Genomic DNA, 13,304 nt, shown 5'->3' on the forward strand with positions numbered 1-13,304 from the left:
ATATTAAGGGCAATGCTGACTATCCTTACTTGCCCCTAAGATGCATTATGCAAGCAATTAATCCCAACCATCCCTCAGATGGAACCCACACAGTCTCAACCTGGTTGGAGCATCTTAGGCCAATAAACCACCAGGCATCATTTAGTTACAAATTAACAAGTCATATGCAGAAATAAACAGATAAGGAAGAGATACTTAGGAGCCATCTTAACCAACAAGAGGCTGGATCTCAGATCATAACATCAGAACTAACCCCTTCACTACATTTATACAATTGTTTCAAGCTCATTACCTTTGGGCAATTTTAACTATAAGATTTAGATGATAGTCTAAATTAACTCTTACTAGAAGACATTCCTCTTTGAGTTAAATCATCTGGGAATAGCATTACTAAAATACAGAAGACCTCTGACTGAAGGAATTAAGATGTGGAATACAAAAGATACTACTATGGAAGAGGTGCCGTGAAGCCTCTCAATGCCTATAACGAGGCTGGGGATGTCGTCTTTGTTTTACTCCTGACATCTCATGAGTACTTTATTCACCTTAGGATACTCTTTCAGTGCTGGACAGGTTAGATACATCTTTATTAAACACTTTCTATATGACAGCCCTTTCTTAAGTTGAATACATTATAACAGTAGGGGTACACTAAAAAGATGGCACCTCAATTGAAGGGGTCAAAGGCCATATTCTTGATGGTTTTGGAGGCTTTCTATCACCGCTTTCTTAACTACAGGTATTTCCTTTGCATACTATAGCTTTTATTCTCTTGTATGTTATCCATGCCTTTTTATAATATCCACACAGACTGCAAAAATAACACACAAGAATATACAGTATTTACATATGCCAGAGTTCATGCAACACGGAAAGCTGAAATTAGGTGACCAAGGCTGACACATGCATGTTGGAGCATTTCTAAATGAAACAAAACACTACAAAAATAAACTGGTAAGGAAGAGGTGCAAGGGAGCATCCTTAACTAATAAGAATATGGACCTCAGCCTAACAATGGGTCACAAAATTCAACAGCTGCCTCTCCATCCCCAATTCCCCAGTCTTAGAGCTCTTTAGCACCTTCTACAAACTCAGCACAAACTTAACCACAAACACGTAAACCATCTATCATCCAATCCTTTACTGCCCCATCTGAGCATACAAGCTTCAAAAAAGTCCTCATAAATTCTCTCTCTTTCCCATACCATATACAGCAATAAATACTTCAAAGATAAAACTAACTCAGCTTCTATACCACCTTCTACCAACACAAACTCAAAACTACAAATAGCCTGAGCTTTTGGGCGGCCGTGGTCAATGAAGTGTTCCAACATCTTACACACTTAATAAGGAACATGATTATAACAAGCCATTGTACTATTTGTATCCCCCAACCTCTGACTCTAGACCAGTGTGCAGTCTGCTGACACTGTGGAACTCAAGCTTTTATGGTACTGTAGAGTATCTTTTAAACAAACACTGAGGCTGGAGAAGGATTCCTTCAGAGGCACCATTATAACACGATGCCCGGTTATATAATGCCCCTCAGCTCCCCTCTCTTTTTTGACAGGAAAATGATGGACAGTATAAAAGAAAGCTAAGTCAACATCAGTCTGCAGTCCACCCAGTTCAACAATAATTGTATTTGTACCTCCCACCTTCCAACCCTAAACCAGAGCAGCCTGTGACACTGTGGAACGCAAGCATTTTTGGTATCTTTCCTACATGCATTTCTTTATTACACACCGCTACTTAACAAGGAACATGATTATAACAAGTCACTATACAGCATTTGTATCCCCACACTCCCTGACCCTTGACCAGTGTGGACTCTGTGACATCGTGGAACTTTAGACTTTTCTTTGCTTTTTACACATTTTTGCTTCTCTATACTTTATATACTGTACTTGACACTTTCAGCCTCACAAATGCATCTGAGCAAGGATTTTTTGTCTGCATCAAGGGCGAAACCTACAGTGCTTGATGTGTTATAACTTCTAATTACGAGCCGGGGGTGTCTGTGATGATAACAATGTGTGGACTGAGCAAGTATGAAACCTGATGTGTGTGCTGAATGTGTACAATTCAAATCCCTTCATTATCATCACCACCCAAGGATGGGGTACAGTAATAGCTGACTGAGGAATCTGTGTCCTTGGAAGACACAGAATATAACTCGCTAAGGCTGAAAATCTTAACCAGGAACATATGTGCCACCCAACTAACTCTAGACCAGAGTAGACTCAGTAACTCCGTGCAACTCAAGTTCCTTGAGTACATTGTCGAGGTAGTGAGGGTCAGGGTAGCCATGGCCGCTGTAGTTGTTCCATTCAGTCTTGTGGTGGATCTCGTTCCAAGTAACACAGTCCTCCATCCCCAGTGTCACTGACCTCCCGATGGTGAAGATCAGACGTCGACGCCACGCCTCATGAAGCAGTCGCACCACCTCAGGTAAGCAAAAATACAACATCGTTCATCATCACATTCAGGGGTATATTCTGGGAGGCATATGAATGAGAGTGGTGCGAATCTGACAAAGGGTAGCCTGATGGCAGAGGACTGCGTGACATGGAGAGGGACAATTCCATACAGTCGTAATGATAAACCAGACAGCTCTGCTGGTCAGTTATGTAAATATCCCTCAACTGCCAAGTTATATAAATACCCCTCACACTTCTCCCTACCCCCTAAATTGAGGACGATGGACTGCAGGAACAAGATAGTTTAGCCTGCAGATCATCATGTTCATATCCAGATGAGCCTCAGCCTGGAGACACAACAAGGAGGAAGAGGTGCTAAAGAACAATATAAACTGTTCATGAAGAGGTGCTGGACATAAATGAAAAGTGCCACTAAAAAACCTCTTACACTCCTGAGAATATGGCTATATGTTAGTGCCATACCTTCTTTCCCTCATCCTGCCATGAAAAATGTGGCAACAACAATGATGACAATTAATGATGATGATTAAATTGCAGAATGGCAACAGTAGAGTCCATTTAATCTTGAGGTGTATGAGCCTGAGGCTAGGTCAGTGTGGTCCAGTACAGAAAATTTAAGGGTAAATGACAGTTGTACTGTTTTTCCCTTGGTGGCACTGCATGACTGAAAAGCCTTCAGTCGCCATTTGGACATAAAATCTGTGCATGGGCATCACTGTAACTGGGACATTCCAACTACAAGAACATCAGGCACATATGATGTAAAAATTGGTGGCTAAACGTTAGTGCCATACCTTCTTTCCCTTGTCATTGTTGGGTACATATGCAATGCGAGGGAAGCCCGTGGCAAAGTAGGGACGGCCCGGATGAGGATGTTCTGGTCCCTGTGTACCACCAGCAATACTGAAATAGCCAATAAAAATTGCACATTTATTACAACCTAACAAAGATCCCTGATCCCTTATGGTACCTCATTGATGGCCAAGTGCTGTCAGACTGGAGGGCTGCTTTGAGTAGTTATAAACAACGAGGGTAAGGGAAGGAGATAGAGAAATATGAATTGTATACATGTTTAAAGTCTTGGGGAAACATTTACCCTGTTGGTATATTTTAATGTAATCAATACTACTTTACTGGGGTGTATAATGTGCATGGCAGAGTTATGATACTTCTCTTCATGTATAAATCCCAGTTGTCTATGGAGTTTTGGCACCTCTATATTATGCTGACCCAGGGCCACTCCCAGCAGGGAAGCCGGCCAGCTAGAGCAGAACGCACTTATCATTCAAACGAGAGGGACGTATTATTCACAATTTTCTCTGTGTCGCAGTTGTATCTTTCTGTGACCAATAAAGAGATATAAATCTGCTCAGTATTCAGTTCACTTGCACACGCTACCTACCTACCATTCCTTCAACAGGATCTACACCGATTCCCACCATCTCCAGAGTGTGAGAAGACATTTGGTGGAGAGTGTCAGCCGGAAGTGACTTCCACCAGGTGGAATATTAATATCATGATAAAGTGCTTGGAACAGTGCAGTCACGCCTAAGCTGATACATAATATTGGTGATCATCTGTGTGGGGTTCCAACCAGCTGATACAATGTTGGACAGTAATCGGCTGGTTTAGGCACATGGTTTATTTCCAGTCCATAAAAAAACATCAACTGTACCAAGATCAAAACCAATATAGAATTCCTTAACCCTTAAACTGCGGGCTTGTTTTGCTTTGACTTGCGGCTCCCGCGGGCATATTCGCGCTCCGACAGACTCTCTAAAAATATCTGCCAAAAATCAGTTATTAGTCCTAGAATATTAAAATCACATTTACTTATGGCACATACCTTCAGCTTTCTCCTTGGGTGTTTGTTGAGCCTTCGTCAAGTACCGTAGGACTTGCGGAGACCTCTGAAGTTGGGTAACGAAGTCTCCACTTTACACTTCCCGACAACCTCGATATAACGGACTTCAATAGACCAGAATTCACTTTTATCGGACTCGAGGAGCTACCAGACTAAATTCCTATATAACAGGAAAAGTCCGATAAAGCCAGAAGCAGTCCGGACTGCCTGACCACGTCAGCTATGTTCACCACAATAAGGTAAATAAAAGACATGTTTATTAGTGTACTGTACAGTACAGAATTATTATACATATTATACCATTTGATTAATGTAGTGAAGTTATATCACAGTACAGTGCTGCAGTGGTAGTCAAAACAGTTTAAAAACCATTCATGCAATCTGGACTAATGTCTGATATATCGGAAAAAGTCCGGAATAGCAGGGAGAAGTCCGGATGTCGCTTTTATCGGAATTTCACATTTTTCAGAATGGTTTGGGCCCCAATTAGTCCGTTATAGTGAGGTGTTACTGTACAGTAATTTATTTTGTACTCCATTTCTCACACTGAACACATACACGTATGTGTGTTTGAAATAAAGCCAGGAAAGTGTTTATCACAAATGAATTCTGGTACACAGAACGTGTAGGAACTCTTCTAACTTAAAAAAAATATATGATTTTCTTTGTGAAATACATGTAATGACGCCTTGAAAATGTAAGGCACACCTGTGACACAACTTCTTATAAAAATAAAAGTAATATTCTTGAGGTAAAGCAAATAAATCTTAATTATGTAAATATAAGTATCACAAGCAGCACCAGACCTAATACGTTGCAGCCTCAGTAATTTATGGCTCATTGTGCCATTTTGCTATGGTAATGATATGCGAAATTAAAGCCCGTAAATTAAACAAATATTTGTATCACATGATTATCATTTTTCTTATTCCTCCCCTTCTTCTACACCTATTAATCTAAACTTACTGATCATGATGAGCCTCATTACCCAGTAATTCTCTCTCTCTCTCTCTGTCACACACACACAGAGAGAATCCTGAGGGACAGATGGATAAAATATCTGGAAGAGATGAATATTTTGGCTGAATGTCAGTTTGGATTCAGAAGTGGAAGGTCATGTGTTTCAAACTTGTTGAGCTTTTACTCAAGAGCGATTGATGTGGTACAGGAGAGAGATGGTTGGGTGGATTGTGTGTACTTAGACTTAGAGAAGGCCTTTGACAAGGCACCTCATAAGAGACTAATGTGGAAACTAGAATATATAGGAGGACTAAAGGGGAAACTTCTGGAATGGATGAGAGACACTTTTTGAGAGACAGACAAATGAGGACAGTAATAAAGGAAAAGATGTCTGGATGGAGGGAAGTAACAAGTGGAGTCCCTCAAGGCTCAGTGTTGGCACCAGTAATGTTCCTGATTTATGTAAATGATATGGTAGATGGAGTGAACAGTTATGCGAGTCTGTTTGCTGATGATGTAAAGATCTTGAGGAAGATAGAGGTTGAGGAGGATTGTAAAATACTGCAGGAGGATTTGGATAGGATACACAATTGGAGCCGGACGTGGGAAATGAAATTTAATGTAAAGAAATGTAAAATATTGGAAATGGGTAAAAGTACCAGGAGACCATCACTAAATTATTTTTGGGTAATGAATTAATCACAAAAAGGAGAGAAGAGAAAGATTTGGGAGTGCTGGTCCAAGATAGTTTGTCACCAGAAAAGCACATTAACAAGATAGTTGGAGAGACTTATAAGCTCTTGACTAACATAAGAGTAGCATTTCATTATATGGATGAGGAAATGATGAAAAAATTGATAGTGGCCATGATCCGCCCCAGGTTAGAATATGCAGCGGTAGTGTGGTCCCCACACAAAAAGAAAGATATAAACAAGATTGAGAGAATACAAAGAACAGCAACCAAGATGGTCCCCAGTCTGACAGACCTGTCATACAGAGAGAGGCTGGAAAAACTGGATTTGCCTTCGTTAGAGGAAAGGAGAAAGAGGGGAGACATGATTGCGGTGTTCAGGACCATGGTGGGAGTAGATAAAATTGACAAAGAAGATCTGTTTGTATGGGATAAGAGAGCAACAAGAGGACATGGAATGAAATTGAAAAAGTCAAGCTGCTTGAAGGATATCAAGAAATATAGCTTTCCTTACAGAAGTATAGACTTATGGAATAGCCTGGACAAAGAGATCGTCCAGTCTAAAAACATAAACGAGTTTAAAGTTAAATTCGACTTATTGAGAAACAGCGACGGAAACCCACGAGCATAGTACATTCCGTATATATCACAATTAGGTATATTCTTAAATATTTGGAACGACTTAGACAAAGAGGTGGTGCATGAGAAAAACATTCATGTGTGTAAAGGTAGACTTGATAAATGTGGATATGGAGACAGGACAACACGAGCATTGCTCAATTCCTGTATACTACAAATAGGTAAATACAAATAGGTAAATACAGGCCAGCTATTGACATCCACATCGAATATCATACGACATATTTTGTCAAGTGTTGGCTCTGGCAATATTTTAACAATGTCATCCTTGTCTACATCACTGTAATCGTCTATGGTAGGGTTAATGAACACGTTATGAGTTCCATTGACATGTTTGAGAAAAGCACATGGATATGAGGTTCAACATGTAGAACGACAGGTATGTAGTATTTGTGTTTTTTCTTACCATCAAAGGGAACTTTAATAATAACTCAATTAGAAGGAGCAAGGTCGCCTACCACCTCCTCACTACCACTATTCTTGACCTGTAGAGGATCTCCTGCCTGGTTTTCTAGTACCAGTGAGGCTTCAACTTGCAGAGGGTTGTCAGGTGAGTCTTCTACTTCTGGAGGGTCATCAGGTGAGTCTTCTGGTGGTAGCAGCTTTGCTGCTACCACCACTTGTAGATGGTTGGTTTTGTAGCTCTTTGGGATCACTCTTGTCCAAGGTAAGTGCTGATGAACCAATACTACGACCAGGTGGGACATTCAGACGTTTCTTTGTAATGTTTTTAGGTGTTTGCTCTGTTGTAGTGGAACTGCTGACATACCTCATTTCACGGAGCATGCTTATAACTGAGGTATCAATGGCTTGGGCTGTCCTGGTTTCAGTGGTTCTGGAATCCTGCGACGAACTTCGATCATCAACTGGAAGTCTGGAAATTGCTTGATGGGGATCCAATGGATAGATACCACACTTTTTGAAGCCACTTTTAAGGTTTGTGTTAATTGTTACATTGATTTTCTCTATTAGTTCACCAAGCAATGCTGGGAAGCTGTCTTTAGGCAGTGAAGTACACAGCCTGTCTGTTACACTCTTCTTAAAGTCCTCTAACACCTGCCGCCAATAAATCTTTAGGGTCTGAACACTGCAACGTCTAGAGGTTGTGTGAGGGGTGCGAAATTAGGTGGAAGGAGTACAAAAGATATGTTGTTTTCTTCACAGGATTTGATGACACTTGCTGTGAGACGACTGGCGAGGTTATCTCCGATCATGACGACTCTTCCTGTTCTCTCGCGAGCATGAGGTAGGATGATCTTGTAAAACCAGTCCTCAAAACATCCAGATTCGAACCACCCACTCTGCGACCGGTTATATCTTGCTCCAGGTGGACCACCCTCAGTCCACATGTCACAGAGATGCAGTGCCTTATATACGACATAAGCCGGCAGCAGGGTCCCTGATGCCGTCCCGGCAAACATAATTGAAATGGAAGACTTGGTTGTAAACTTGATCCTCCCTGGCTATTTTGTTCCTCTTTTAACTAATACTTTCTTCTTCCCTGGGTCATCAGTTAGGTTGGTTTCATCGTAGTTAATTACGTTGTCTGGTGGAACCCCATCCAGTGCTGTTTTCAGATTGTTGCAATATTCTCTGAGGGTTCTTTCTGACACTTAGGCCCTCACAAGCTTTACATTTTCTGACACAAGGCTGGTGAGGACAGCCTTGTGACGAGTCAGAAATGACCCACACCATTCAACCCCTGGAATATTGTTCTTAAATTTTACCGCTTTCACTCCCTGTCTTTCCAAATATTCCTTTACCAACACGCGAAGGTCAAGGAAATCAAGCGGAAAAGACTACTCGCTCAATGTAATACAGTAATCCCTCTACTATCCAATGCAGCAAAGCAAAAAGCATGTCCGGAAAGTGGTCCCGTCCAGAAAGTTGTAGATTGCAGACGATGTAGCAGCGAAGGTTTTCCAAAGTCTGCTGGTCTCGCCTGTCCCGTCCCTCCCTGAGCTCGTCCTCGTCCTCAAGAACAACCATCACCTCGTCCAGGAACTTCCGTCGGTACAGCCTCTTCGTTGCCACGATCACTCCTTGGTCCACTGGTTGGATGAGAGCAGTCGTATTAGGTGGCATAAACACGCACCTAATGCGCCCATTCTCAGCCACCAAGTCTTTGTCGCACGGGTGGGCAGGTGCATTGTCGAGGAGAAGGAGGGCCTTTACCTGGTTGCGCAGGATTCCCAGTGTGTTCATCTGGTAATGGATGACCTCCTTGACGAAGTGGCGGTGGAACCAGTCTTTGAAGATCTGGGCTGTAAACCATGCCTTCAAAGAATAGTACCAAATGACAGGAAGGACATCCATCACCCCACGAAGACACCGAGGCTGCTTTGCACGGCCAACAATAACGGGCTTAAGCCAGTGCATGCCGTTAGCATTGGCACAACACAAAGTAGATATCCGTTGCTTGGAGAGCTTGCAGCCAGGTACACGCTTCTCCGTCTCCTTGGCTAGCATGTTTGTTGGCAAAGAGTGATAGAATAGACCAGTTTCGTCAGAACTGTAGACTTAACCGAGAGTGAGGCCCTCCCTGTCGATCAAGCCCTTCACCTTGTGCCGAAACTCCTCTACTCCATCCTCATTAGCGTCCAAAGCTTCGCCATGAGCTTTACGGTTGGTAAGGCCATGTTGTAACTTGAACGCGAAGAGCCAGCCCTCAGATGCCTTGAAGTCTAGGGCGTCGTGAAGCCTGGTGAACTTCTCAGCAGCAGCCTTCAGCTCCATTCCACATACCATCACACCAGCAGCACGTTGCTGTCGATACCAAATCAATGTGGAGCGGTCGACTTCAGCAAACTGGGGAGTAAACATCACCTTCCTCTCCACATTGCGTTTGCTTCTCGACGAGAAGTCAGCCGTGTACTGCATGAGCTTGTCACAGGATCTCTTGATATCAAACAAAGTCCATCGGGCCAGGTTGAATTCACAGAGGATGCGTGAGGTTGACCATCCCACGTCCACCTTGTCCAATATCTCCCTCTTCTTCTCCAGAGTCAAAACCACTCTCTTCCTCTTCTCAGCCAGCGGGGCCATCATCACACACACTAATAAGAGGCACGAGAGCAGCAGCAGAGCCTGCAGGAGGTAGGGCACCGCCACAAAAGCGAGCACGTGGGCGGCCATGATGACGAGCGTGCACTCACAAGAGACAGGCGGTAAGTGGGGAGGATGCAGGGGCGCTCTAGCGGACGGTGGCAGAACTATGCACCAAAACACAGCTGGTCCGCGCCTAGTTCAAATTACGGGGGGAAAAAAGTCGAATTTTTAAAAAAATTTTTGCAGTTTTTGGCCAATTTTGGGAATACTGAATCCCGGGACCAAAATGTCCAGTAAGTGGGGTGTCTGGAAAGTGGGCGTCCAGACAGTACGGGGATTACTGTAATTCTGTCACAAAGGTATTTCTCTTCTACCGATGACAACACAGTCTGTCCACCAGCTGCTTTGGTGTGCTTTCCCTTTAGACAGTCATATAAGGTACTTTTACTGAAGTTCCATTTTGTAGCTGCCTTGCGCACACTCTGGTGTGTTTTTCAATGACATCTTTGGCTTTTTTATGCGGACTTTATCTACTTTGCTAGTATAGTTCCTCTTTTCACTTTGCACTTTTGGGACGTATTTCCTAGGCATTTTGCCTCCTGTAAAAGAAAGACAACTTTAACATACAGTAATTTCACTTAGTAAAGCACAGCAAGCATCCCCCAAATCATGTCAACATCTGTCACCTCACATAGTTAAGGTTTCTTAAGAAGGGAGCAAGTGACAGATGTTGTCATGACTGAAAAGATGCTTGTTATGTATAGTTAGGTAGAAGTACTGTCTGTGTGCTTCTGTGTGTCTGCGCATGCACGCACACAGGTTAGAAGCTATATTTTTTTCCTTTCCCTGTCCGAAGTCACCATGTGTCCAAAGAAACCCCATTAAATCTGGAAAAAGAAGAAAATTTGCTGTTGGGGCTGTGGACCTCGAACTACGGACACTGAGGCCAAAGTAATTGTATGTATGGTATCGCAAATGTTTTTGCAACATTCTGGCGATGGTCACGTCTTCACACCTTCCCATCCTTTACGCTCAGTAGAAGCTTTACCAATACAAAAAAGCATGCCTTTTTTTATTACGTATTCAATGAATATATACACAAAATGTGTAAATGGGATTACATTGCTATTTTATCTAAGTTATAGCTACAACATTCCTCTTTAATAATACCTGTATTTTTTCACAATCAGATTTTCATTTCTCTGTATTTTAATTGGTTTACATTTTTTCCCGAAATGTCCGAAGTCGTCCCCAAGTCCAAAGTCACCCCACTTTACGGTATATGTATATATGTATAAACATATATATATAGATATATGTATACATATATTTATTACATATATATATATATATATATATATATATATACATACACATTTGTGAAGTGTGATATTCTGTGTGGGAAGAGCGACATTACTAAGGAACTCTGTGAAATGTTGGGTAATTGTTTGATCTTTCATTTGTTTGTAACAAGTAGGGGTGCAACTTTAAAGTTACATTGATGGGATAGATCCTGAGCTGATGTGATGAACTGTGCACCTCTCACATGCATTTAGTGCATGGCTATGAGTACATGGTACCATATTTTACCTTCCTGATGTACGTAATAAATGACTAATACATACTTGTAAGTGATCTTGATGGTATTACAGTCAGAGTGTCCAGGCAAGGAGCGATATAGTGTTGTGACATCCATATGGCCCTTTGGTTGGTTTCCAAGCTTCTCCCCATGCAATGTCTTGCAGTTGGGACATGCTAAGAACTGCGGTGTGCTTTTGGCCATCTGACGCAAACATGCCACGTGGAACTGGTGGCCACACAATACCAGACTCACCACTCCTACACCTGGAATATGATGATGCTGTTAACACCTTCACTATAGCCTATTTGATTTAATCTGAGAAGAGATGAGCCATAAGCCTTTGAAAGCTGGCTGCTGAATGGTAGCATTCACAATTAACGATGCATTTTCATTTATTATAAGGGTTACAGAAACTGTTTGGCGATAAGATTGCCCAAATAAAGCATCATATACAGTTATCTGCATGTATAAATTTTATAAAAGGGTCTTACAAAGATTATCAGATGGCCTAGATACATCTGAAATTTTGAATTCTCAGGACAAATCAAAACATGTCCAGGTAAAGTTTTACGAGCTCCTTGATTTCTCATGTTCAGACACATTAAGGTAAACTGTCATTACTGTGATAATTTGTAAAATCTGACCTGACAAATGTGACAGGGGTATGGGGTAGGTTGCTTGTGGGATGTCCCATTTGACTAAGCAGACGAATATTCAAATTTATTTGCAGGCGTTTTGCTGTCACATCAGTTTGCATTATGCTTTCTACTTCTGCAGTATCAGTAATTATTTTATCGTTTAGCAAGTCGAATATCAGGTTACAACTTACAAACCAACAAGGTATGGGCCGTGGGATATTTAAAAGCGATGGTGATATATAGCTTCTTCACCTGTGTCTTCCAGTTTCTCTCCAACAAGGAGAGTATGTTTTCACCCCTGTTTGTTTGTCTATGTATCTGGATTACTAAAAAACTAGAGAGTGATTTGTACCAAATCCAGTGGGCAGATAGACCATGTAAACAATCAATAACTTTTGGGACCGATCCAGATCATATTACAGATTCTGGATCTGGAAAACATATTTTGTTAAACCCTAATCAATGATGAGAAAACCTAACCCATTATGAAGAGTGGTTTGGAAAATATGTTGCCCTTGTTGGAGAGATGTGCTCCACTTAGTACCACTCTAGTTTTTAATGGAATTCTGATGTTTTACTAAGTTAGATTATACCAAAAGCAGCAGTAATGACAATTTACCTTAACCCCTCCACCACGGGGCATCACTTTCGTGACGCTTGGGAGCAAGGGATCATACCACGGGGAGTCACTTATGTGATTCTGTTATTTTGAATTCGCCCGGGCTTTCAAGTGGTGGCTTGTATCATCTATCAGTACTACCAGAGTCCAGCTATACTCAGTTCTGCTAATGTCATCTGTACTACCATCCACTGTTGACAGTTTAGCCATTTTTCCCCTGTCCTTGACTCCCCTCCTTACCTCCCCTCCATTACCCTCTCCTCCCGCCTGCCCAGCTGCGCTGCGCTACACAAATCCTGGAAGGATTTTTCCACTCATTTTATCCACTTAAATGTGCCCTATGCTCTCTTCTTATACAAACTAATATATAAAAGAAAGAGAAAGGGCAATTGATACTGCCATACATCTGGAATGGGCTAATTATCACCTGGCAACATCCCACGTGCATTTGTTCACTAATTTTCCCCGTTTATTTCCCTATGAAATATGCAGTATGACCTATTCTCATAACAAAAATATATATAAGAAAGGAAGGGAGAAGCCTAAGTGATATTTACATTCACCTGGAACTACCTAATTTATTATGTATTGTCTGGATTTCCTGCCACACTGACATTGTCAACCGTTCCCTGCCCCTAGGCCACATCATTCAGTTTACTGTTGTCTTTCCAGGTAAAACCACATCGGATTCGCGCCTGTCCAATTCTGCCGCTTCTTAGCTCCCTGCAAAGTGCTCTGAGACCTCTACCCCTACTCTCTCTCTCTCTCTCTCTCTCTCTCTATATATATAGACTATATATATATATACAGGTAACTCGCACG

General features: G+C 41.9%; 1 protein-coding gene across 1 annotated transcript in view; it reads right to left on the reverse strand.

Annotated features, from left to right (window-relative positions):
- Positions 1–652: 652 nt before the first annotated feature.
- LOC145416125 (protein deltex-like) overlaps positions 653–13,304 on the reverse strand; it is a 66,502-nt gene continuing 53,850 nt past the window's right edge. The window contains exons 13-15 of the mRNA XM_080285213.1: positions 11,269–11,488; positions 3,236–3,344; positions 653–2,446 (exon numbers count right to left, since the gene is read on the reverse strand). Coding sequence (XP_080141339.1) covers positions 2,228–2,446; positions 3,236–3,344; positions 11,269–11,488 — 548 coding nt within the window. The 3' untranslated portion in view covers positions 653–2,227. The remainder of the gene's footprint in view (positions 2,447–3,235; positions 3,345–11,268; positions 11,489–13,304) is intronic.

This window comes from Coenobita brevimanus, chromosome 104 (genome assembly GCF_032717465.1).
Source record: "Coenobita brevimanus isolate Jiangsu-jjx chromosome 104, ASM3271746v2, whole genome shotgun sequence".
Taxonomy (NCBI): Eukaryota; Metazoa; Arthropoda; class Malacostraca; order Decapoda; family Coenobitidae; genus Coenobita; species Coenobita brevimanus.